At 41.9% G+C, this 25,311-nt stretch overlaps 5 protein-coding genes across 6 annotated transcripts; 4 read left to right on the forward strand and 1 right to left on the reverse strand.

The window, feature by feature from the left end:
* Window positions 1-1,035: 1,035 nt before the first annotated feature.
* LOC100116643 (ejaculatory bulb-specific protein 3-like) lies at window positions 1,036-3,680 on the forward strand. The gene is made up of 2 exons (XM_001601035.5): window positions 1,036-1,456; window positions 2,811-3,680. Exons 1-2 carry the CDS (start codon window positions 1,291-1,293, stop codon window positions 2,963-2,965), a joined length of 321 nt encoding a protein of 106 aa, XP_001601085.1. The 5' UTR covers window positions 1,036-1,290; the 3' UTR covers window positions 2,966-3,680.
* A 95-nt stretch (window positions 3,681-3,775) lies between these two features.
* LOC103316482 (ejaculatory bulb-specific protein 3-like) lies at window positions 3,776-8,725 on the forward strand. Its single transcript, XM_008210241.3, has 2 exons — window positions 3,776-6,840; window positions 8,097-8,725. Exons 1-2 carry the CDS (start codon window positions 6,654-6,656, stop codon window positions 8,279-8,281), a joined length of 372 nt encoding a protein of 123 aa, XP_008208463.1. The 5' UTR covers window positions 3,776-6,653; the 3' UTR covers window positions 8,282-8,725.
* On the reverse strand, window positions 8,298-10,490 carry Cdk10 (cyclin-dependent kinase 10). Of its 2 annotated transcripts, none has more exons than NM_001161467.1 (6): window positions 10,302-10,490; window positions 10,024-10,169; window positions 9,349-9,949; window positions 8,964-9,260; window positions 8,757-8,884; window positions 8,298-8,586 (listed from the first exon to the last, which is right to left on the reverse strand). In NM_001161467.1, the coding sequence occupies exons 1-6, from the start codon at window positions 10,309-10,311 to the stop codon at window positions 8,551-8,553; spliced, it is 1,218 nt and encodes a 405-aa protein (NP_001154939.1). In that variant the 5' UTR covers window positions 10,312-10,490; the 3' UTR covers window positions 8,298-8,550. The 2 variants fall into 2 exon arrangements, with proteins under 2 accessions (NP_001154939.1, NP_001154938.1); NM_001161466.1 differs by having other exon boundaries at window positions 10,024-10,178.
* A 445-nt stretch (window positions 10,491-10,935) lies between these two features.
* On the forward strand, window positions 10,936-17,455 carry LOC100116600 (claspin-like). The gene is made up of 10 exons (XM_008210291.3): window positions 10,936-12,151; window positions 12,231-12,380; window positions 12,458-12,666; window positions 12,748-14,404; window positions 14,484-14,905; window positions 14,991-16,285; window positions 16,374-16,510; window positions 16,586-16,804; window positions 16,878-17,084; window positions 17,179-17,455. The coding sequence occupies exons 1-10, from the start codon at window positions 11,051-11,053 to the stop codon at window positions 17,278-17,280; spliced, it is 5,499 nt and encodes a 1,832-aa protein (XP_008208513.1). The 5' UTR covers window positions 10,936-11,050; the 3' UTR covers window positions 17,281-17,455.
* Window positions 17,456-20,719: 3,264 nt separating this feature from the next.
* On the forward strand, window positions 20,720-25,311 carry LOC100116569 (insulinoma-associated protein 1a). Its single transcript, XM_001600976.6, has one exon. It carries the CDS (start codon window positions 20,815-20,817, stop codon window positions 22,150-22,152), a length of 1,338 nt encoding a protein of 445 aa, XP_001601026.2. The 5' UTR covers window positions 20,720-20,814; the 3' UTR covers window positions 22,153-25,311.

The following is a 25,311-nucleotide window of genomic DNA, read 5'->3' on the forward strand; positions in this document are numbered from 1 at the left end:
TAGAACGTATTTTTTGTATGTAATAAAGTTATGTACATGTAAATAATATTAACATATGACCTATATACAGTACAATTATAACTTGTTTAAATAATTTATAAAATGTTACTATTTAATATATCCGCATGGTACTTTGATTAATGTGTGTAAAAAGTTGAATTTTATTAAGACTTTTGGCATGTATTTTTATTATGTATACCTTTATCACATACTTTTCTATGCAACTGCAGTCTCAAAACTTATTTCTTTTCAACAGGGATAATATTCTGCAACTGCTGTTTTACTAATTGTATAGCCCCAATTTGAGTGTCATTGCATTTATACGTATGGCGCTTCGGTGTAATACGCGTATTCAAACTCTAAATTAGCTGCTGCAAAACCCTTAATTCTTATTTTTTCTTCTGCGAAATGAAGTGTTATAATAGATTACAAGATGAAGACCAACTGGATTACAGGCCATCATTTTTTGTATAAAATTATTACATACAAATTAATACAATGTATAAGATGCAATCCTAGCTAAATACGTTAAGCGGATCCTCGCTTCTATTTTCTACTAATTTATTTCCATTTTCTTCTAATTTCTGTAGGTATTTAAAAAAATTGATGGCATATTTGTAAGACGCTACAATGCACATTGACGCTACAAAGTACTGTAATTATCCTAATTAAGGTACTGCGCCTATGACGAATCATCGATAAGACACTACGGCAAAATCGTTCTCGAAATCGTGACCATCAGCGCGCAGCGCATTCTCAAGCCTCATCAGCATGCGAGAAAACGGTTAATCATACCCAGATATAGGAATATACGCCAGCGTTATAATAATATCGTATACCTATATCGAATAATCAATCTAACAACGCCCAATGAAAAAGCTGAAAATACGCGTGCATCGCAACGACTTCGTCGAACATCAAGTAAAGTCCGAAAGGCAAAGTCCGAGAGCTGCAGTAAAGTCGCATCAATTAAAAAAAATCCCAAGTCCCATTCTCTCACTCTGCGGCGCGAGAGAAAATTCGTTTTCCCGGAATCCGTTATATACAGTCGGCCGTATACAATCGCATAATCACGTCGCAGCGGCTGCCCAATCGTCGCCGGTCATTATACGCGTTATAGCCACAGCACACGGATTCCCCCCGCCCGACGAGCGGGGCTAACGATCGGGCGAGACCTATTAAAGGGCCAGTGGGTCCCGAGTAGACGTCACTCGACGACGAGCAGCGCTACTAGACTTTTGGTCGAGAGACAGAAAAAAAGGAGTAGGAGAGAACAAGCTTATCGTCACAATGGCTGCGAGAAACCTTATCGTCGTCTGTCTGCTGATGTGCCTGGCGGCTTCTACTCTGGCGCAGGACATCTCGCTACTGCTGCAGAACAGGGAGCTGGTCAACAGGGAGATCGGATGTGTGCTGCAGCGCAACCCCTGCGATATCATCGGCAAGCAGATCAAGGGTGAGTTATTATTTTATTGACTGAGCCGCCCGGATGAAAAAATTTTCATTTCCTCTTCAAGTGTATAATCGAGTTTTCGCTACGTCGAATTTTAATTTTCGTCGCTATTACGAGTGCGTTATGGTTCGTATGCTACGAGACAATGTAGGAGAAGTGACAACTGGTTCACAAGGTCAGGGAAACAAACGAAGTAGTATATCTCACTTAAATTTCCAGCAACCGCGATGCTTTTGATGTTGTTCTAAGCTTATTTCGTATTTGAAAATATAAGACACAGAGGCATTATTTACAATTGGTACAAAAGATGCAATTTTTAAAATCCGGTTTGCTTTGAAGAAATTTTAGGAGAACTCAAAATCCAACTGTAAAATCTGTATTTTTATTTTTCCATTGTAAGCATTCAGACAACTTATCATCTCGATTGTTGAAATACATTTTAAAGAGCGTGCACAACAATAGACACGTTGTCTTATCACTAAGACGCGCTTGAAAAGCGTGTACACGGTCTAACGAGTAATTTTGAAAACTTTTCGTTTCTTCAATTTGTTAATTTTCCCGTGTATAGCAGCATTATTTCGTTAACTAATCTTCCGCTATGTTTCGGAAAATCAAGCGGTCGCTATCGTGACTCAGTGTATAGTGTACGTTATCGCGGCGAAAAGTGAAATGTTCCCTTATCGCCGCTTATTCTACTCTATACTGCCAATCAAGAGTACGACTATGCGCTTATAGGTGTACAAAGGAAAAATGTCGAAGAAAACGAGAGTTTTTCAAATCATCCATTCGTTCGGGGTGATAAGACAATAACGCTTCTATTGTTTGAAAAATTTGGTTATCTGAACATTTTTTAAATTTATCAAGAAAAGTCTCTATTAGATGTACGCATATGGAAGTGGGTCGTGAGAGATGGATAAAAGTATTATACCGCTGATGGCATACGTTTAACTCGCGAACGAAATTATGAATAAGGCGTCCCTTTCACATACACGCGCGATACGTATACTATTATCCTAACGCAGTCGCATATAAAACAAAATCAACAGATTTTCCGATCTTCCACCCGAACTCGATGGTTGATAAAAGAAACAAGTTCAAAACCAGACATGCATACTTTTATAGGTATACCGCTGCATCTACTTATTGGGTATATTATACTCTGCACTATACTCATTGGGTTTTTCTCGACTTTCACGTGCAAGCGGGTTATAATAGAGACACACACAGGACGGGTCAATGCACTTGGTCAATTAAAGGTCTCGCGCGCCGGGGTATAAGTATACCCAATATACTTATACCGCACTGGCTCTCGTAAACAACGATATAGTATAACGAAAAAATGATTGTCTCCTTGCAGCACTACTGCCGGAAGCCCTGTACAACGGCTGCGGTAGGTGCACAGCGCAACAGGCGAACAACGCCAAGAAGCTGATGGCGTTCATGCGACAGAACTACCCGAACGAGTGGCGCTCGATCCAGCAGATGTATGGCAAACCCAGAGCCGTCTTCTAGACCATAGTCGACCACCAGGAATATAACAATAATATGTATAATGATAAGGAAAAGGCATAAGCGTCACACTCAGCGCGGAGAAAGCGCCGCTGTCCGATCTGCGCCGCGAGTATTGTTATTCCATGTATACGTGTCAAAACACGCGCACTTTTGCGCTAGGACGAGCTGAGCTTTCCTATATCGCTGATGTATGATAACGCAGGACGCGAGACACGCGGGGCTATTTGCGAGATGACGAGATGATCGCGCGACCTCTCATACGTCTGTTGTTGTGCGACGTGCCGTTGTTATTATTCTTGGATCTATTATCACTTTCTATATCACGATTGTTCTCTTTTTATTCAAATTTGATATTTTGTTTTCTGTATACGTGTGTCTATATATAACGATCGAGTATAATTTATGAGATATGCATCGCTTTGACAGGATGATATAGAGAGATGTTTATGCGCATGCATGCATGTATGCGTTTGACGAAATGTAACAGAGTGTGTAATAAGGATGTTTAATTGTTTAATTGTGTTATTATTAAAGCTGCATGCAAAGATTCGTTATTTATGTAATTTATTGTTGTTCGACTCGCGAGTCTTGCGTAGAACAAGAAATCGACAATTCAGCTTTGTGATATACACGTCTCTCGCCGTGCCCACTCAATTTGTTTTTGAATATTGATATCGACGATATAAAATATATAATAAATGATTATAAGCATGAATTTTTAATCGCATTGACTGACATACTTACCACATATATAATATCCGTATTTTTTTACCTGCTTTTGCCCTTCGACATTTTGTTATATAATTGCTCTCCTATATGGATGTGGATTTTTTACTGTATAGAGATTGAAACCTGAAAATTCAAGTTTCACGTGTCAATTTCACGAATCAAACGGTGTCCTTGGCTCGCTGGCTGCGGTAAACACATATCGGAAACTCGAAGTAGACAGTTCTCGAGAAAGCACCAACACTCGTCACGTGCGAGACTCGTGCATACAGCCTATATATCAGAAGTCAGGGCTTTTGAAAATTGAAAAACCCGTTGGCCTGCTTTTGTTCCCGTCGTGATGATTATATCGTACTTTTAAGCGAGATGGAAGACGTCCAGAATATACGAGTACGAGTTGCAGTATAATTTTGAATTTAATCTTAAAAATATCGTTTGCAACTGTCGAAAAAAACTCACTCTCATATTATTTACATTTAGCGCTCATACCATCACGCTTCATCCACCTCAGAAACATTATTTAGTCTGATGTCCCGTATCGCGAAGAGGAGATCGCCTGTACACATCTCCTCCAAAACACTTTCTCCGTTTGTTCCGGAGCGAGTTTCGTCACACTGTACGCCAGAGCTTTATGTATATACGTAGATATGTACGTACATGATGCACGAAATCGAGAGGCGGATACAAGCAAGTGTAATTATACGAACAAACGGTACACGTGTGCAGCGGCCGATCGCGCGCTATAATTGGTCCATTCATTGTCTTTTTTCGGTTTCACTCGTGTGACCGCTGTGACGTGTGTTATATATATATATATATATATGTATATATATATATGTGTGTGTGTGTGTGTGTATGGATGACTGGGAAAAACAAGTATACAATAGAGACGGTTCGGTGTATCGGAAAAGTTAATCAACAAAAAATGACTCGATCAGCTTTTCACTTTCCTTTCTTTTTTTTGCATACATAAATCTCGTAACGTTTTTGACCGCATAGTATACAGATATTCGGTGTACGATTGGAAACGATCAGCAAAAACGTTTTATACGCGCGAGTATTCGGTTGAACCGCTTCACGAAGGTCTATATATACTACTTGCAAAAATGGGGATGAGCGTTTTCTCGTTATATGCGCGATGGCGCACCCGCCCGTCGAGCAAATGTTTAATGCAAAGCGCGTAAGTCTTTCCGAAAAGAACACGCGCGTGTATGCGCACCAAAACAAGCCTGCTTTATAAATATATATATATACACACACACGCTCAAGCGGGGGAAATGAAAATGAGAAGGATACAGCTCTTAGCTCGAGGATGATGACCTTCGCTCTATTATATACACATCAGGCCAGGAACGCATTTTGACAGTCTAAAATTTACTCAATTACAACGCGCCGATTTTCAAGCGATATCACTATATAATGCTGCATTTCACACACCGCAGCCGCTAATTATTGCCCGAAAATATCATTACCATAAAGCCGCACATAACTATTACAGCCGAGCGCACGAATAGATGCAAGTCAAAAAAAAATATATATATATATATATAGTAGCTGTTGATGCAGTGGGTCGTGATGCATATACATGCGCGGCGCAATTAGCAAACACACGAAATGGATTCGCTGAAATAAATGCGTATACTGGCTGAGAAAAATCGGAGATATATACCGAGGGTTATACATACAATTATCACGTCCAATGGTACACACCAGATGCTGTCGTCATACTGTTCGCCGACTCGCGCAAAAATCCCATTATGCGCCACACGCGGGCTTTGCTCAACGAGTTTACACGAGAGATATTATATACGAAGGTGTAAGCGCGTCTGTGTGCATGGAGATGAGTCCGCTTTTCAGGGTCTCGAGTCTATGGGTCGGCCGTCTGTAATTTTAAGCACGTTTGCCGTCTATTGCCTATTTTGTAAACAGATTTTCGAGACAAGGCGGCGCGCTGTTTCGAAAATGAGATGAAGAAGCCGATATGAATGTTCAAGTCGAAACGTCGCTTTTTAGTTGGACTTTGTACAAATACATATACGAATTGTTAATAATCTCGCGGTGCTGCTGTTATTGTAATTAAATAGAAAGTTCGCTTATGTAAGCGCGATATCATATATGCGCGCGAGTGCGTGTACCTTCGCGACAGGAGGTAAATGTTGTATTGTACGAGTGTATTATAAATCTTCAATTTCTTCTCGCGCATTTTGATTTTAAGGAACGAGTTTTCAAACGTGTGCAAGCGAACGCCAGTTGCTTCTCCACTTTTTCTGTATACCGGTTCGAAAACCTTTCTTATGTAAACTATAACGTAAGCGTAATCTGCTTGGATTATTTGATATAGAATTCATATAGTTTAAAAAATCACTATAGCACAACAGAGTGATGTCATTTGATTCGCGAGCATCGTAGGTTGCTCGCAATGACTTCTAAAATCCGTCAAACTGACAGGCTGAATTAGACGTTTCTGAGTCGGATTACCCGATCGTTAGAAGAAGAACCTCCCAGTGAAATAATCTATTTCTACAGGCCGATACAACAACATCGTTATTGCTAAAAATGCCCGCCCACGTGGTTCCTTCACCCGGAAAGCTCACATCCGCGACAACAAAAAGCAAATCCGTCACGCACGAAACCGCGCCGTTATAATAATCCTGTCCCCTAAAAAAAAGGAACAGCGACCCGGACCCCGAAAGGGGACCGACAAGTACAGAATTATGCAACGCACGATTCGCCACACGACGATATATCTGGTTTTTCCAAGAGCGCGATGGAGTCTTTCTTCCGAGACGTGTATATTATACTCTTCCCGAGAGTGAGAGACGCTTCGTGCGAGCCCCTCCAACCGGTCGGCTATATAACGCAGCCGGTCGCCGCCGTCCCGGTCACTCGCTCGAGCTCCACGTTCTCGGTCGCGTCCGTTTTATACAGCCACTCTCTACGTTAAATAGAACACTTTGAGAAGATGAAGGTCTGCGCGTTCGTCCTGTGCTGCGCAGCTCTGCTGCTGGTCGTCGATGCCGCCGAGTACACCAGCAGATACGACGGTGTCGATGTCGACAGGATTCTCCAGAACGGACGCGTGCTTGGCAACTACATCAAGTGCATGCTCGACGAGGGATCCTGCACTGCCGAGGGCCGTGAACTCAAGAGTGAGTAGATATTTTATCATCCAGTTCTTGCAGTTTTTTTTCTAGAGCAATTTTTTCTTTTTGTAATCTAATATAGAAACAAAATTCAAATAAATCGATAAAATTATAAAACGTTTTTAGTTTAAAATTTCTCTTGATAATATAACGCTATTGCACGAGAAGAAACTTATAAAGAAACTGAAAAAAGCAACGCACATTCGAGCTTACTTTCTCCCTTTTCTCAAAGCCGAGAAACTATACTGACTTTCTTTCGCGGTTATTCGGCGCTTAAACGTTTCGGCTGATCGTACCTTGCGCTTCTCGGCCGCGCTCGTAAAAACGTCGACTTTCTTTTAAACGTATAGAAATAGGTATAACACGACTCGTCGCGCGCGACGCTATGGATTCGCGCATCCGCGCGTTTCGCTATCGTTACTCGCTTTCGACATTCGGAGGATATTACATACATCTCTCGCGATACGCAATAATACGCGAGCATGAAATATGCCGACTTTGCCGAGTCTAAACACGTAAGACGCTCGTTATTGAAACGAAATTTATAGATGGTTTTTCGTTCGCTCTTGAGGCCGTAGTTATGAATTCTATTCGTATAGCTCTTTCATTCACCGGTACCGATATAATTATGTGCACTTCGAAATGCCTAACGTATACATATGAGTGCAGACAACTGCTGTGCGCCGAATAGTAAGAGCCGCACGTAACGCATCGCATACTCATTTCAAAATTATTCAAACTCCAGACCACCTGGGTGGCTATCGACGAAAAGAAAATACACAATCTTCCTATAGAGTTCAATACACTTTCTCTGTCGCGTCAGCTGCGCTCGCTATATACACACACACGCATAAACGCGCGCGTGCACACACAGTTGCGTAAGGCCTACAATTTGAACTTTCACGTTCAACTTGCACCCGAGTCTGCGCTTGAGTAACCCGTTCTCTCGGGATCATGTGCGCGTGTAAGTAAGTGCGTCGTCGAGCTCGTGTATCCGTTATCCTTTGCCGATTATGCGTTAAATGGGAGTCGCCTACGCGAGCGTGCAGCGGAACGCGAAAAACCGGTGATGCCGATTTGCGCTCTTATCGAGAAATAATCGAGTGTTTTGAAATTTCGGGATTGACCGATCGGCTCCGGATATGGGATTGTTTTTTTAGGTCACGCGATCGGTTCGTTAGGAAACGTGATTTTACCTGACTGATGACGAATGGCTTGGTTGCAACGGTTTACTGTAACGAGCACGATGTTATTTTTTGCAGAAACTCTTCCCGACGCGCTGGCCACCGGCTGCCAGAAATGCAACCAGAAGCAGAAAGAGACCGCCGAGAAGGTGATCAATCATCTGATGAACAAGCGACCTGCTGACTGGGACCGACTTATCAAGAAGTATGATCCCAAGGGCGAATTCAAGAAGCGTTTCGAGGCGACGGGAAAGAAGTTCTAAATTAAAACGAGTCATCTAAGCTTATGAGATTTACACATGTATTTCCTCTTGTCGTTGCGAGAAACATTCTAAGTTTCTCACTTGTTTTTATACAGAAATGACGTTTTATTTGTAGTTGAAATTCATCAAAAATTTGTTTCATAGCTTATCTATTTGACGTGAATATCTGTCTTGAACATCGCGTTCACAATCAAGTTTAAAAAAAATCTTGTAGTTCGTGATTCATAACTAATGGCTTATACTCTTGCACTCAACACTCATTGAAGTATTCATTCTACACGTCGTTTTTTGACTAGGGACCCAAGCTGAAACAATAAAAAAAAAATGGATAAACTTTAGATGGCTAAACTTACAATAAAAATAAAGACTGCTGAATTATTGTTACTCCAAATAAATAAATATTGTAATAAATAAGTTAATAATAAATAAATGAATAAAAAGCTACATGGTTGTAAATAATTCATTCAAAACTTACAAGATCCGATATTGCTGGTAGATTATTTGTTTGGTCAGAAACAACAGGTTCTTGCTCACGAACCTCTTTTGCCGATTTTTTCATATTTCTGTGTTGCGGGAATGTTGGCATTAACTTCGGATCACAAGCTGCAAAAAGAGCATTTATTTTTAATACAGCTTGATTCTTGGTATGCGTGATATGGACTTAGAAATTAAAAATACTCACGAAGAGGAGCTTCCTTGAAATAGCTACTCTGTAAACATTCCTCAGCTGTGGCTCTCTTTTTGGGATCGTACATGAATAGGAAATTAAGTAATCTAAGTCCTGCTGCACTCAACCATGGAAATCTTTGTTTCAAATTATTGTAAGGTTGTTGCTTTAGCGTGAAGTTTTGCAATGCTGGTAGTGCATTAAATTCAGGCCATATAGCTTCACTGGGAGTTCCCAGTAAGTCAACTATCAATTCTAATTGTTGAATCTCTGACCTTCCAGGTAATAAGGGTCTGTGTCCTAAAAGTTCACCTAAAAATAGAAATAGTCGTTACACATAGAAATGAAAATGAAGATTATGATAATGCTGGCATCAACATAAGTAATACGTATTAATTACCTAAAATACAACCAGCTGCCCACATATCTACTGAAGTTGTTTGTGTCTTAGCCTGCAAAAGCAGTTCAGGTGCTCTGTACCATAGAGTTACAACTCTTGGAGTCATCGGCTTTAATGGCAAGCCAAACCATCTAGCAAGACCAAAATCTGCTATTTTTACACAACCTTTATCAGTCATAAGCAAATTTGAAACTTTCAAATCTCTGTGTACTACAAAATTGTGGTGTAAATATCTAAGTCCCTTGAGGACTTGCAGCATAATGCATTTTACTTGACTTTCAGAAAAGGGAGCTTGCATATTGTCAAGTAAACTAGCTAAGTCTTGCTCGCAATACTCCATTGCCAAAAATATGCTTTCCAAACTCCTTCCTACAACTACTTCTTTTAAGTGAACAATGTTTTCATGCCTACACGATAAGAGGACACTTATTTCACGTAAACCGCTAACCGGTAAACCATCCTTTTCGTGTTCCATTCGTACTTTTTTTAATGCTACCACTTTGTCACTCTTTGTATCCCTAGCTCTGTATACAATACCATATGTGCCTTCCCCAATACGATTTAGTTTTTCAAATTCAGATACAAATCTGCATTTTCCAAGCTGAAAAATAAAATCATTATAAGGTTGCCTAAAAAAATAAAATTAAAGAAATCGCCATTTTATTGAATACTTACAATATCTTGTTCAGGAATATCCATAGGTTTACCAGTCAGAAAAGATGTCAAGACTCCTTTACGAGTGATTGGTGCTGTTGGGTCAGGGCCAGCATCGAGTGAGCTCTTCTTTTCAGTATCATTTGCATCATTGCCTTTTTTGTCGTCTAAAAGTACTGAGCAATTAAATAATTTGCTTATTTTAACACGTATTTAATAATTATATCTCAAATTTATAGTCAACACTAACCACTAAAGATAAACTTTTCTAAAGAAGACTAAAAATGTATCAATCTTACCTTTTGTCATCTTCGAAATATGATTTTCGGTACCTTAATTTCAAATTGTCACTATTTACCTATAAAATATGTACAATAACAAACGTTTCTTTTCATTAAATTAAATTGAGTCCGCTGTTGTTTTAGTTTGATATAACCTACGAAAACGAAACAGTAGTATTTCTACAACGCTAAAGCCGCAAAAGCAATGGAAAATGCAAACACACCCGACGCGTGTAAACGAAAAGCGCATGCGCTTTCGTGATGCATTGTAGCCAACAAAACAATGTATCATTTGTCTATTTGAACATTATAGTTTAAAGATACATATATTATTTAGCTACTTTTAATCAGTCAAATAGTTTCGAAATTTTTTATAAATATGTAGTAGCAAACATTATAAATTGCAAAACCAATATTAGTGGTTTTAACATTTTTAATTATCAAAAATATGTATAAAAATTACTATCAAAACTATTATTACTTACAAACATACTTAATCGATAGTAAAAAAATTATTTGTATGTATGAATATCAAATATTAGCAATCGTAGCGACGTTTGATCAAACGAACAAACCTATATACAAATCACCAGAAATATCACCGCTCATTCCCCTAGAATATGGCAACAGTGTACAGAATTTGGCGCGAATAAACACGCCTGGCCGCAGTTCTACGTGTAAATAAGGCGCGAGAAGATGCTCCGAAGCATGAATATTTCTTTCGTTTTAATGAGTATAATTTGACAAACAATTTCGTAAAAGTGATAATGGCAACTATTGCGGTTCAAGTTGTCACCGAAGAGATCAGAAAAATGTCGACGGAAAACGTCGTTCGTAAATCTCGTTCGGAAACTGTGACTGAAGCACTTGTTGCTCTGCCCTCGAAGAATATTGATGATGACAGTGGCATTTTGACGTGTACTAATAGCAACAATGAAAAATCTTCACAATCTGTTGAGCAGTCCTCAATCGGAAAGACTTTGCCCGATGAGCACGAAAATAAGTTATCTCAAGAAGCAAATAAACTTTCACTCGATAGCAGATGTTCTCAGGAGAGCAGAGCTAGCAGTTGCACAACAAAGTCTAGTTGTAGTTCTGTGAGCAAGAAGAGTGAATCTGCATCTAGTAGGTATACAAATGAGAACAGTAATTCCAGCTACAGCTCTACTGTAAAGGGAAGTCAAAAAGTTTGCAATGAAGACGAAGATTCACGTTCATCGATCTTCAGTACTAATTCAACTGTCAAAACGAGCCAACATACAAGTTATAAATCAGACGATGAAAGTAATTCTAGATCTAGTTTCAAGTCTCCAAGCAAAAGTTCACCTGAAAAGCAGAGCAATAATGAAAGCAACTTTAAAAGAAGTCAAAGTGTTCATTCAGAGGACGATGATTCTAATTCTACCATGGTAAGTTCGAATTCTAGATCAACTACTAAAAACAGACAGCCTGTGGCTGAGAAATCTGATGATGAGAGCAACACAAGATCTAGTTTTCAATTAGCTAGTAAAAACAGTTCTCCTGAAAAAGCAAGTGATAGCAAGAAGAGTACACCTGAAAAAGAGAGTGATAGTAAACAAAGTCAGCCAAAAAAATATTTCAACATTATAGACTCAGATTCAGAGGATGATATTACAATACCACAAAGATCTAAGGCCAATAAAGAACAGAGTGAATCAGATTCAGATGGATCAAAAAGTTTGAAATCTTCGAAGTCTGGAAAGAAACAAAAAATAAAAAACAAAAGAAAACTTGTAGACAGTGATTCTGATGAAGAGCCAGTCAAAACTGATAATGGTTTTAGAAAGAAACAGACTGACAGTGGAGGTAGTGATAATGAGAGTGAAAAAGAATCTAATTCACTTAATGTGAGATACTTTCATCATCTACTTAACGACATTTATAATTGTAAAAACACATTGTAAACCAACATTAATTTTCTTTCAGAAATCAAATAAAATAAGTAATATCATAGATTCAGATTCTGAAAGTGGCAGTGACAATCCTTCTGAGCATGGGAGCAATGCTTCTTCAGGTGAAGAAAAAGATGCTTCAAAAAAAACAAAAAAAGAAAAGAAGTTAGAGAAGAATCGAGCGGTAATGTAAATTATAGATTATTAATAATTTTAAAATGACAATGAGAAATTAAATAAAATGTTACAAATATTTTGTAGGGATCAGCACGAGCATCCAAGGATGCTGCTATGCAACAAATACATAGTGAAACACAAAGATTAATGAGAGAAGCAGAAATATCTCTCCCTTACCACAGGCCGAAGCAACGTACTTTGGAGGAATTTCTGAACAGGAAAAAGATTACGTCTGATATCCCTAATAATTTAACGTTTGCTGAAAAAGTTAAGATGTTCCCTGAAGTCATTAGGTATCTTCTTTATTTGATGCTTGTTATTGCAAAAAAAATATTGTAATTTTGTAATCTAAAGTTAATATTTATAACTTGCAGTAAAGTAGTACAAGAAAAAGAAGAAGAGGCTGAAATTTTTTATAAATCGTCGGACTCTGAAGAGGAACAAGATGAACCAATGGAAGTGGATGAAGCTGGTACTGCTAAGAAAGACAATGAGAATACAAATGAAAATGAAACAGCGACTGCAGTTGGTATTGCTGATACACAAAAATTAACTCAAGATCATATTCAGGATTCTCATGATAAAATGACCATTCTTCAGCGGCGATCTTTAGATTTTGGAGTACCGAGGAAATTATTCTTAGAAGATATTGATGAGAATGGGTCGACTGAAAATACACCACTATCTGAACCAGAACGTGTCCATACTGATGAGAGTATTAATACCGATATAACAGTTCTCGAGAAAAAACCTAGGGAAGTCAAATCTGGAATTAGGGAGGCTAGTGTTCCGCGAAAATTATTTACAGGTCAAGAAATGGACATGGATGTAGATACAAACGAAGACGATAAATGTATGCCAGAAGAAAAGAACGAAGAAAGTCCAAAAATGCCAGAAAATATAGAAAATATTGATAAGAATATGGAAAAAATGAACAAATCCACTCTCGAAAACAGTAATGAAGAAATCTTATTAAACTTATCTGAAACCGAAAATGATATCAATGACGAGAAAAAATCATCCGAGTCTAGTAAAAATAGTGATTCAGAACAAAACAAAGATCAAGAGAGTATAGTGATATCGGAAACCCCGTATATAAGTAATAAAGAAATCGCAAAAACCAATAGAGCATTGTTAGTATCGTCAAAAGATCAAATTATCATTGAAAATAAAGAAAACGAATATAGCAATAAGGAAGAACAGAACGATACTGATGATCTGATCTTAGAACTAACTTCAGAATCCAAGGACGTCAATGATGACGAGATCATAGATCGCGATATACTACGAGCAGATTTCGCTCTGCCAAAGGATCTTGACGAACCTGTAGTAAAAAAACCAAGCATGAAAGAAATTATTTTAGCTAACGCTTTAAAAAACAAGCCCATGATTAAAGCTTCACCAGGTTCAACAATCGATTTCACAGAAAGTTCAGGTCAAATGAAGGAAGGTGTCACGCAGCTGCTGGACAGATTTGCGCGTCACTCAGCTACTTATAGGCCTAGGATCAACGAGATCTCCGAGGTAAAAACGATACGTACTGAAGGCACTGGCAATGAAATCACAATCGTGGAAGAAGTATTACCCTTTACGAAGTCGATAATAGAGGATGACCCCAAAAAAGATAGGAAGCCCGGAGAGAAGCTGCAGAAATTAAGGGAGGACTTGAAGCGTAAAATCGCTTCTGCAAGAAATGAGGAATGGAAGCAAAGGGAAGAAAAGGACAAGGAGGAAGAAGAAGAAGAAGCAAAATGCAAAGGTGAAGATTTTTACGAGGGTCTCCCTGACGAGGAAGAAGAATTGGAAGACGAAGTAAGTACGGAGAGCGAGCCGGAGGAAGACGATGTACCTATGAAAGAAAGTCGAAGGCCGAAATGTGCATTCGGTGACGAAGAGGCTGAAGAAAGTGAGGATGAAAATGCTGCAGTTTTCTGTGGTAATGAAAACGAGGAGGACGAGGAAGAAGATGAAGAAGTGGAGGACGAAGAAGAAGAAGAGGAGGAAGAGCAGGAATCTGGAAAAGAAGAAATCGTAAGTTCAAGTTTCTAATAAATGATTCATATATTGTTAATGTATTAATTTGTTTCAATATATTTGAAATTATTTACAGGACGACAAACCAAAGAAACTTAAAAGAATCATCCGTCCCTTCGATGAAGATTCAAACGAATCAAAATCGAGTGTAAGCAACGATGCTAAACCAAAGCTTTTCCCGGGCAGCAACCGAGTCTGCAATAAGACTGACGAGGACATATTCGCCTCGCAAGCAAGCCATGGCTCTGAAGATCTTGAAACTGACTCTATACCGCCTTTTCAATCTCGAGATCGCTGCAATTCGGATTCGCGTAGTCAAGCCTGCAAAACTCCTTTACCCAAACCTAACAACTTACTCAGCATGGTCTCACCCATAACACAGCTCACGGCTCTAAATACGTCTCATGATTCAACAAGGAAGTCGGCTTCGAAGACCCCGAACGCTTTGAATTTGGGTCCTGTTGGTACTTCAGTCGAGAATACGCCTACTGAAGACAGGTATTTTTCTTAACTTTCACCGATAAGCAAACATTTTCGACTAATCTAAAAGTTTGTAATATGTTTTTACATAAAATTTTTTTAGTGCCAACAGGCCTCCAGCAAATTGCAATATGGAGAAAATGATTGGTTTGCAAAAGAAACTTTTTGAAGATCCACCTGACACTGTAAACGATGACGAGCTGCTTCAAATTTGCTCGGGTCAATTTACGAATACCCAGAGTACGATAAGACCACCGAACACGATGTCGCAAAATGGAGTAACCGACTCGCAGCTGATGGAACTGTGCTCAGGTGCTTTTGTCAGTCAGCCTTCCGACATGAAAGAACTAGAATCAGATAACGTTGATCCTTCAAGGCCAGAATTTGGCGATGAGACTTCGCAGGATATAACGTTGACCCTCGACGATGACGATGACTCAAAAAGTAGTCCCACAAAAACCGTATCATCACTGAAAAGGAGCGATGAGTCCATGTTCAGCAATGATTCCAAGAGTCCAGTAAAGTTGCCTACCTTTGGTGGTACCAGTTTTAAGAACCCTATGGAGGCTTGGCTTAAGAGAGGGAATGATAAGCCGGTAGTGGAGACCCAACATAAACCAGACCAAGTTACAGATTCGCAGTTAATGGATCTGTGCTCAGGGGCGTTCACCTCGCAAGCAGTAAACTTGAAGGCATTGGAAGAGAATGATTCACCGCAGATCCATGATGACGCATCGCAAGATTTTAATTTAACGCTCGATGATAATAGTAATAGTCCATTCAAAAAGACTTTGCAAAATCAGAAAACCAAGATAATTGAACAACTTGAGAAAAAAGTCACAGCGTTTGATGACGATTCAAATGCTCCGAGAACAAATTTTGCGATAGTTTCCTCCTCAGATGAAGAGGATGGAGAAGTAAAAAAAGATCGACCGAAGAAAAAACTTTTGAAGAAAAAGAAGGTCAAAAAGCTCACACTGTCTGATGATGAGGATGAAGATGAAGCTAAGGAATTTTCCGACGAAGAAGAAGAAGAAGAAGATGAAGAGAAATTCGTTGATTACGACTCCGAAGAAAACGAGGTAGTGGTTGTTCCTAAAAAAGAGATCAAGAAGGTGGCAAAGAACTTTCTGGAGAACGAGGCTGAGCTGAGCGAGAGTGATTGGGATTCGGCTGATGAAGATGAACAAGGAATGGATAAGCTCGAATTTGAGGAAGCCGACGCCGAAGAAATAGACGAGGACAAAATGAAGGAACAACTCGATCGAGTACACATGAAGCAAGTGATGGATGAAGATCAAAGAGAAGTGAGGATGCTCCAGGAGCTACTTTTCGATGACGGAGACCTGCACAGCGAAGGCGCTGGCCGCGAAAGAAAATTCAAATGGAAAAACATAGGTGAGCCATACTTTGATTGCATTTAGATTACTAAATTTAAAGTTTTAGTTTAAAAATGCAAATGTATGAGAATTTGTTTGATTTGCAGACAGCTTAGGTGATTTTGGCTTAACGCCCAGGACTGACGACAATGGCGAAGAAATAGACGATGAGGTCGATGCCGAAATGGAAGTTCAAATGCGAAAAATGAGATATGAGCAACAAAAGTTCCTCGAAGAAAAACAGGTATGTACCCTAAAAATGTGACGATAATATTATCATATAAACAGACAATTCACAGAGAATGTCTTATATTTACAGAAAAGCTTAGATGTAGCGATCAATGAAGATTTCAGTGAAAGTCAATTATTTAATCGTGGATTAAAGGTCGTGACTGTTCGATCAACTAGTAAGACTTCAATAGAGGATCAAAAACTGGTTAAAAGTAGTTCAGTTGGTAATAGTACAAATATATTAATGGCGAAAGGAGTAACCAACGTCTCGAAAAAAACCATCACGAATTCGAAAAGCCTGTCATTCGTAAGTTAGCACTCATTTTGTAAATATTTTTAAATTTTATTCTAGATTATAGCACAAAATTATTGAATTTTAGTCCAACATGAAAGGTTCATTTTTATCAAGAGGAGATGAAACGTTAGTTCGAATTGCACAAAATTTGCCAGAAAAGAGTAAAATGTCGACAAATGCTGGACGCAAAGGGAATTTCGTTTTCCAACACCTGAGTCCTTCCATATCAAATGCGGCGAAAGATGATTCAGAGCAGGAAAACGACAATACTCCAGACCAAGAAAAAAACAAGGTAAGATTTTATTGTATTCAAAATAAAATTGAGTATAAAAAGATGTATGAAGAAACAGCAATGAATAAAGTTTACGTATACGTATATTTTTCAGAGAAAACGAAAAATGTTCGCAAGCCAGAGTTCAGGTCAGACACCACGAAGCACGAAAAAATTGAAGGTCGACGAAAGAACTGCAGGCAAAAAATTATTCTAGTATCTCAATTTCAAAATGAATTTAAAAAGTATTGTTTATAATCTTGTAAATAATCGGAAGCGCGTTAATTAATTTTATATTATATCACAGATGTAAGGTCACACTGTAAAAATATAGACGGATGTACTATTGTAAAAAGATTATCGATTAAATAGCAATATTGTTTTATATAGAATACCGAGTCTTATAAATTTGCGATCACTCGAAAGTTGCACCAAACTGATATTTACAATTTATACAACCGATATCAACTGCAAAGTAAATACGCATGAAATTCGATTTATTTACACTGTCAAACGCATATTATTTAAACATTTAAAAAGTTTAAACCGTGATCGTCAACGAAATAAAATCTTATCAATATTCGGGGTACATACATATTTGGACGAAGCACTTGGACCAACGCAGGAATGACATATCGGGACTCGCTCGCGTCTGTCGTTCAATGTCGGTATTGAAAACCGGCGAATCGAGCCGCCGTGACAGCGGGGTCGGTGTTTGATGTAATTCGAGCCAATAATGCACATCCTGGCCTTCGGCGAGACTCTCGGTCTTCTCGGGCCTCTCTGTCTCCCCGACTAGCCGTTGTGTGTACCCACATGCATTCGACAAACAAATTCGAAAGGCAGGGCTGCTCGTCGACAGCCTGCATTACGCGAGATGTGTTTGGCGCGTGCTTGGATGCCTTTCTAGCGAGGCTTTTAAGTGTGTCAAGTTTACTCGACATTGGAATTCACATCTCACTTTGTTCTCGGCAAATGTTTATACGACCATCAAATGGTGACCTACTTTTTGAATTTGCAGCAACGACTCATCGGGCTCTTTTATAAAATATGAAGAACGTCGATGTCATTCATGAAAAACCATCAGCGCAGCTTTGTACTTACCACAGACATAAAAAGAAGAGCAGCGGCGGTAAAAGACAAGCCACATGACCGCAGAGTAACGCTCGATGACATAATCATCAGCAACAGCGGCGGTCGAAAGACAGAGAGGCAGCTAACGTTCCTGCGAGAGAGAAAGCAGAATCTAGCGACAGCCCGGGAAGCGGCAGAGCGTATAGCGTAAGCCGATTAGAGCATCACCGAGCGTAGCAGAGACGCCGGGGGAGGAGACACATTAAAATCGCTTGAAATATGCAAGAGCCTGTGCAGGCGCGCGAGTACCGGATTTGGGCAAAAAGCCACCGATGCTGCTGCTTTTTACTCCATCCTCCCGTGAATGTCTCTCTTTACGTATACGTATACACATACACGCCAGTTTTGGGATTTCCCCCGCGAGGCTTTGAGACACGGCAACGATGAATAATTTAGTGGTCGGACAAAATTCTTGCGCTACTGCACTCTCTCTCTCTCTCTCTCTCTCTCGGCTTTGCCTACATGTTTCATGTACATAGGGACGGGCGGAAAGAAAGTTCTTCGATTTTTCAAATTTTTGCATTCTTTCCTCGAGGATTTATTACTTTTGAAACGCTGGATTTTTTAGTAAGGAATTTCCAGGATCATGAACAAATTCAATGCTTGTACGGGATTCGCTCTTACGTCATGGCGAAATTCAGAATTCGATCCGTTGTATTCCCTCGAAATCCCTGCAGTTAATCACCGTCCGATTTTTGTCTCTCTCACGCGATATAAATAATTACTCTCAAAATCGCAAACTCGCCGAATTGGCGTACAGCAGTCGCGTCCAAATGTTGATAAACCGATAAAATAATCATAGCGGGAATCTGTATTGATCAGTTAATACTGCATTGGAGAGAGAGAGAGAGAGAGAGAGAGAGAGAGAGGGAGGGTTATGCCTCTCTCTCTCTCTCTCTCTCTCTCTCACTCTCGCATTTTGCGTTATTATCGCTAATAGGGGCATCACCCGGGGCTGCAGCAGTCCATTACTCGCTATGCTTGCTAATTCTCGTAAATATTTGTTACTCGCGAGCTGCCGCCTGGGCTGTTCTGTTGTACTGCGAGAGCGCGCTGTTTATACGTCGCTATAATGCCTGCGTGTATACGCATACATAGTTCGATGGTCCATTTTGCCAGATTACGCTTGTATCATCTGATTATTTTCTTCGAAAAAGTCGTCGGTAATATTTTTTTTTTTCAAAGTTAAATCTATAAAATTGACGATAAAAGCACTGGCGAGTGTAATATGCTTTGGGCGGGGAAAAAACACGAACGGAGCGCTTATGTATTCGATTATTTCGGCGGCGATTGGAGTCGGTCGATTTTAAAACGCATCGTTCACTCAATGATTGGCTGGTTGTTGCTTTTCGATATAAACGCGAGTTTTAATGGCTATATGAGGATGTATCTTCTCCCCGGAGTATATAAAAGCTCGACCGATGACGACGTTTTTATATAGTTGTATTACATTGCATTCAAAGTCTGCGTCGAGGCAATCGGCGGAACAGCCAGCCAATCGAGCTCGGTTGCATGTCCGAAAGATGCTGAACCACAAAAGCAAACGTCGACGAAGACGGACACAGAAGCGAGCCTACTATATGTAAGCTCGATTTCGAATGCCATCGTGTGTCAGCGGGGACTGCGAGGCTCGCGGAATTATTAACGAGACCGCGCCGTCAAGTAATTAGCTAAGCTGCTTAACGGCTACAAGGGATTATATTGGCTGCTGCTTCGAAGCTGGATGCGTTATCCCGCTGCGCCTACGAGGTATTTAATGTAAGCGCGTCCGATTGATAATCAGATGTAAAAATCGAGTGCTTTGCCCGTTTGCAAATGCGGTCGCGACGGAAAGCACAGTCGGAGTCGATTCAAAAGTTCGCGTAACTTTGTAAGGCATCGCCAAAGTACTGGGTGTACACATTATCAGACTGTAATTCTCCTGCGCGTACGAGTGAAAGATGTGTGCGAGCGATAAAAACTGCGTAAATCGCGCATGCAAATGAGCCCGTTAGCATATGTCGCGTGAAATATGCATATTATAATGTGCTTCCGTGTAAATTCCCGGCGCGCGCGCGTTCATGGTATAGACGTGTAACGCGCCGATTAAGGCCGACACGCGGAAAGTTTGCGCTTACGTGAATTCGCGGGAAGAATGAATTTTCTCCTCTCGGCGTTGATTTTATCGACGAGGACCGAAGGAAGTTGCTGGGAAGTCCGCCTCCGTGCAAGCATTCGCCGCTCGCCTCATCTCCACCCCCTCGAGAGAGAGAGAGAGAGAGAGAGTGGCATCTTCCTCCTACGCCGGATAACGCGCAGCGCAGTGTCTATATATAGGTATGATACCCGGCACATCCGCAGCTCTCGTTGGCTTCCGGAGCCGGTCGCTCCCCTCTCGAGTCGGGCAGCTCGCTCGCGCTCTCCTATGGTACAAGCTGGTGGGAGCGCGGCGAATAAGCATCGAGTCGGGGGCGTGGCGTCGCTCGCCGGCTCTGCCGCGGCGTTTTAAGTAGACGCGCAGCTCCCGGTCGAGCGTCACACGGCGTCTGGCCACCGCCGGCGTAAGATCGTCATATTCACGGAGACACAGCGCTCGCTATATTCAGAGAGAAAAGCGCTCGAGAGAAGAGACTCGAAGATGCTGCACAGCGCGCTGCCCCGCGCCTACCTGGGCTACCACCACCCGCACCTCGCCGCCGGCAGCTACTTCGAGGAGGCAGTGATCGCTGCCCAGCAGCAGCAGCAGCAGCAGCAGCAGCAGCATCCCTACTACCAGATGCAGCAACAGCTGGACCCGGAGTCGTACCAGCGCGTCCTCGCCTGGGACACGTCCTCGACGCCGACGACGGGCTCGCTGCACCAGCAGCTGAGGGCGGCGACGCCCTGTCCGCTGGACCTGTCGCTCAAGCCGCCCCCGACCCCGAGCTCGCCGAGGACCGACGAGTACGAGCCCATCGAGGTCGACGACGAGGAGGACCGGCGCAGCCGCGAGGAGGCCCGCAGCCGGCACTCCTCCTACAGCAGGCCCGACGAGGACGTGGTCGTCTACGACCTCGACAGCCAGCGCAGCTGCTCCTCGGCCCACAGCTACCAGCAGCTCCCTGCTCCCTACCTCGGCGCCGAGCTCGAGCGCACGCCCACGAAGACCTGCTCCTCGGCCAAGGAGACGATGATGCTCGCGAGCCTCGGCTACCAGCAGCTGCTGCAGACGCCGGCCCCCATGACCCCGCCGAGCACGCCCTCGCCGCCGCAGCCCCAGCAGCCCCAGCAGCCCCAGCAGCCCGCGGCGCAGCGCCGCAAGCGCGAGGAGGACCAGCAGCAGCAGCAGCAGCACACCCCCAAGCAGCAGCAGCTGGACAAGCCCCCGCGCGCCAAGAAGAAGCACGCGCGCAAGCTCAAGTTCGACGAGGACACCTCGTCGCCGGTCTCGGGCACCGTCATCCTCGGGCCCGACGAGGCGCTCGTCACCGGCGACATCGACCCGGCCTTCAACATCGTCGAGGTGACCGAGGAGGCCCGGGCCGAGCTGGCCAAGATCGAGAACCGGCTCGGGCCCTACCAGTGCAAGCTCTGCCGACACCTGCACGACGACGCCTTCCAGCTGGCCCAGCACCGCTGCTCGCGCATCGCCCACGTCGAGTACCGCTGCCCCGAGTGCGACAAGCGCTTCTCCTGCCCGGCCAACCTGGCGAGCCACCGGCGCTGGCACAAGCCGCGACCCGGAGGAGCAGCAGCAGCCACCGCCGCCGCCGTCGTCGCCGCCGCCGCCTCCTCCAGCGCGAGCAACGGCAGCAGCAGCGGCAGCGGCTCCGAGGAGTCGGGCTCCGAGTCGCTGGCCTGCGGGAGCTGCGAGGCCAAGTTCAGCAGGCAGGCGGCGCTGAGGAAGCACGTGGCCGCCCAGCACCCCTGCGCCCCGGCCGCCGAGCAGAACAACAACGACCAGGAGACCAAGAGCCGAGCCGTCGAGATGGCCTGACAGCATCGGTTCCCAGCGAGGCCGCTGCCCCTCAGACCCGGTGCCGGATCGGCGGCCGCCGCAGCCGCCGCCGCCGCCAGCCTCTACTGGAGATTCGGTCTGGATCTCATGTGAGCGCAGCGGTCACACGTGAGTGCACAATCAAAACGAATCGCTATATAGCTGTACGTATAGCTCTCTCTCTATATATATAGGACACGGAGGGATGTACTCTCGGCAGTGCGATCCGTACGCGCGCTCGTCGCCTGGTCCTCGGAGCTTCGGAAAATAGCGGCGAAAAATCGAAAAAAAAAAAAAAAATTAAATAAATAACAAAGAGAAGAAAATGTTTGGCTCCGAGGATCTAGCGACGATCGACATACGTGCGTACGTCGGCTCCGAGAGTTCATCTTTTCCCTCGAATAAACATGTATATTGCAGATTTAACTTTGTTGTCGAGATGCACGAACAAAAGGAAAAAATATTTATATCTAGTCACGGATCACGTCAACGCGCACATTATAGTCTGTAAGGAACTCTCAGCTTTATTTGCCAAAAGAATTTAGGGTCGTAGTCTATAATACATAGTGTTATCGTCATTTGTAAATTTCTGTATAAAAGCGGAGGAGGAGCGGAGATATGAGTCGAAAGTATATTGTATCAGTATTCGAAGGCGATTCGGATTAGCGGATGTGTAAATGTGTATAGATAACGAGAGCTCTGCAGCTATTCGTCTTATCCTGTGTACATAAGCGGAGCCTTATATCTGATGTTATATCGTATCAATCGTTGCACCGTTAGAGCATACTTGGAGGGGGTAACGTGGAATTAAGTTTTTATAAATCTATTTTCTGACATTGAAATTTCCTCGGTATATATTTTCTATTCCACTTTGGTATACATATATACTTTAGGCTTGCGAGTGCAGCTTACGCACCTATATAATATTACATGCGCATATATTTTTGTCATCGGTTATTTTTTGTAATAATTCAATTGCGAGAGAGCTTAAGTTTTTTTTTTTTTTTTTTTTTTATTGAAATATGGCTATCCGAATGATCTCAAACGACGTAGTCCTGTAAGATCTCGATTGTACACCGTTATAAAGTAAGAAAAGAATTCGATCTAGTCCCTCTAGTCGCTTATCATCCAAATAAAGTAACAAAATTTGTCGACAGACTCATACAGCTAAACTTATCAAAGATGTAGTTAAGATCCGCTTACAATATACGATGTACGCGTGCGTATGTTTGTAGGAAGTAGGAAAAAATTATTCTAGTCACGAGATGCTCCGATCGCGTATCTCGGGAATTCTCGCAATCACCAAATTCTTCTAGTCGATCTAAGCGTAGATTTATATGTGTAGCGTAAGATTCAACCGACAGGATCCCAAAGATATACTGTATAAATTGTCGTGTAGCAACTCTATCAAACCAAAGAAAGTATGGAGAAATGAAAGTCTAGTTGTTCTGTGTCCGATGACAATTTCGCGCGAAGTATATAATATTGTCAAGTAATAATATCTAAATCGATTTCTAATCAAAAGGGACATCTAGTCAGCGGAACCATTAACTGTAACCGAATATCATAAGCTAATATACGGCAAAATTGTGTAGGAAATCTAGTCACGCATAGAGTATAGTCGCGATTACACAAGTCAGTATAAATTAATAATAGACAAATCGCATTCCCGCAAGAAAACGTATATACGTAAATACATGTAAGATTTCGGCATAAATTTAAGTCTCAGTTTCAGTTTTCATTAAATTTTCGTTTCAGCGTTATATCGCGCGCCGAGTCTCACCTCGCGCGCATAGAGTATGCATCTAGTCGATCAAAGCGTTGCCTCGCTTCGTAATTCGCATAATTTTTCAATTCGATGAAAATTTAACGTTTCGAGATTCAAACGAGGCGACGCGCCACGATCAAATTGTCACCAAAATTCGTTTCTAGTCAATCGAGTCTAAGGATATCTCTAAGTGGTGTGTAAGTAATCCGTGTGTACAGCGGCGCGATAACGCGAGGAGGTATACGCGATTACGACGCTCGGGTTTATTGAATTAAATCGATGTCAGTCGCCTCGGAAGCGGAAAATTCGCGAATAATATTGATTTACATATTATACATTTTCTAACCGGATCAGCTTTAATCTCCGCGTATAACGACGTAAGACGCACAGCGAAGCAAAAGTCGCGCAAATCTAGTCACTAGACCAATAAAACGATACAACTGCAGCTATAACCAAACAAGCCAAACCGAATTTCGGGCAAAAATGCAATCGCGTTTAATTTTACGTATATAATAATGCACGTAATGTTATAAGAGACGAAGCAAAGCCGCGAAAAGCAATCTCGCACCCGCCGCGCGTATGTATAAGTAGCGAAATAAAAATAAAGAGCTTCTAAGCGTAATTTTGAGCTCGTATAATACAGCCCCGTTTTCTTTTTTCCTCTCTCGCATAGTATAGTATACATGGGGTAGAGTCTTTAGAAAAGCGTCGAGCCGTAACGGGAATGGGGGAGGCGAGCGTAGAGGCCGCAATTTATTCGAGTCCGTGTTCTTACACGCGATCAGGTTTTCGAGGTGAAAAAAAAGCTCGCCGAGAGAAAGCCCGTCATTTTCGTTTGATTGTGATCGCTCAATCCCTTTCTCTCCGGTTTGTCGAGAGGAGCTTGTACTTTTCGACGATTGGATTGATGTGTAACATCGCGTTCGGGGCGGATGATTCGATAATACAGAGTGTGACGACGTTTATTTAGCGCGATAAGGTACACGATGATATGTATGATATAATAAAAGGGCGCCAGTATTGCGCAACACGCGACAAGAGCGTGTAGAGCTTAATCGTTTTAAGAGTATGATATTACAATGTAAGCGAATTTTATTGTAAATACGAAGCACGCGTGTACGCCCACGATTAATATACCTATAACCATGTATGCGACATTATCAATAAATTATGTAAAAAATGTATATTATCGGCGCTATGACATAAGGAGATGATAAACTTGTGTAGCTTATTGTAAGGCTCGAATTGTAATTGCATAAGGATGATGTAGGCCATATCGTCGCTGTTATAGTATGCAATATCGTTTTGCTGTATTTCGATCGACTACTCTGTACTGCTGTATAAGTGTGCATAAGGCGATTATTTCTGAAATACACGATTATAAACATTGA

The sequence above is a fragment of the Nasonia vitripennis genome, chromosome 4 (assembly GCF_009193385.2).
Source record: "Nasonia vitripennis strain AsymCx chromosome 4, Nvit_psr_1.1, whole genome shotgun sequence".
NCBI lineage: Eukaryota > Metazoa > Arthropoda > Insecta > Hymenoptera > Pteromalidae > Nasonia > Nasonia vitripennis.

What these genes read in the sequence shown, in the direction of transcription:
- Cdk10 (NM_001161466.1), bottom strand. An exon ending in ATATTCCTGAACAAGATATT is followed by an intron (nt 9,950 to 10,023) that starts GTAAGTATTCAA and finishes TTTATTTTTCAG; the next exon opens with CTTGGAAAATGCAGATTTGT. An exon ending in TACCAGCAATATCGGATCTT is followed by an intron (nt 8,587 to 8,756) that starts GTAAGTTTTGAA and finishes TTATTGTTTCAG; the next exon opens with CTTGGGTCCCTAGTCAAAAA.
- LOC100116643 (XM_001601035.5), top strand. Translation starts at nt 1,291, where the DNA reads ATGGCTGCGAGAAACCTTATCGTCGTCTGTCTGCTGATGTGCCTGGCG. An exon ending in CATCGGCAAGCAGATCAAGG is followed by an intron (nt 1,457 to 2,810) that starts GTGAGTTATTAT and finishes GTCTCCTTGCAG; the next exon opens with CACTACTGCCGGAAGCCCTG.
- LOC103316482 (XM_008210241.3), top strand. Translation starts at nt 6,654, where the DNA reads ATGAAGGTCTGCGCGTTCGTCCTGTGCTGCGCAGCTCTGCTGCTGGTC. An exon ending in CGAGGGCCGTGAACTCAAGA is followed by an intron (nt 6,841 to 8,096) that starts GTGAGTAGATAT and finishes TATTTTTTGCAG; the next exon opens with AAACTCTTCCCGACGCGCTG.
- LOC100116600 (XM_008210291.3), top strand. Translation starts at nt 11,051, where the DNA reads ATGGCAACTATTGCGGTTCAAGTTGTCACCGAAGAGATCAGAAAAATG. An exon ending in AATACGCCTACTGAAGACAG is followed by an intron (nt 14,906 to 14,990) that starts GTATTTTTCTTA and finishes AAATTTTTTTAG; the next exon opens with TGCCAACAGGCCTCCAGCAA. An exon ending in CAGACCAAGAAAAAAACAAG is followed by an intron (nt 17,085 to 17,178) that starts GTAAGATTTTAT and finishes TATATTTTTCAG; the next exon opens with AGAAAACGAAAAATGTTCGC.
- LOC100116569 (XM_001600976.6), top strand. Translation starts at nt 20,815, where the DNA reads ATGCTGCACAGCGCGCTGCCCCGCGCCTACCTGGGCTACCACCACCCG.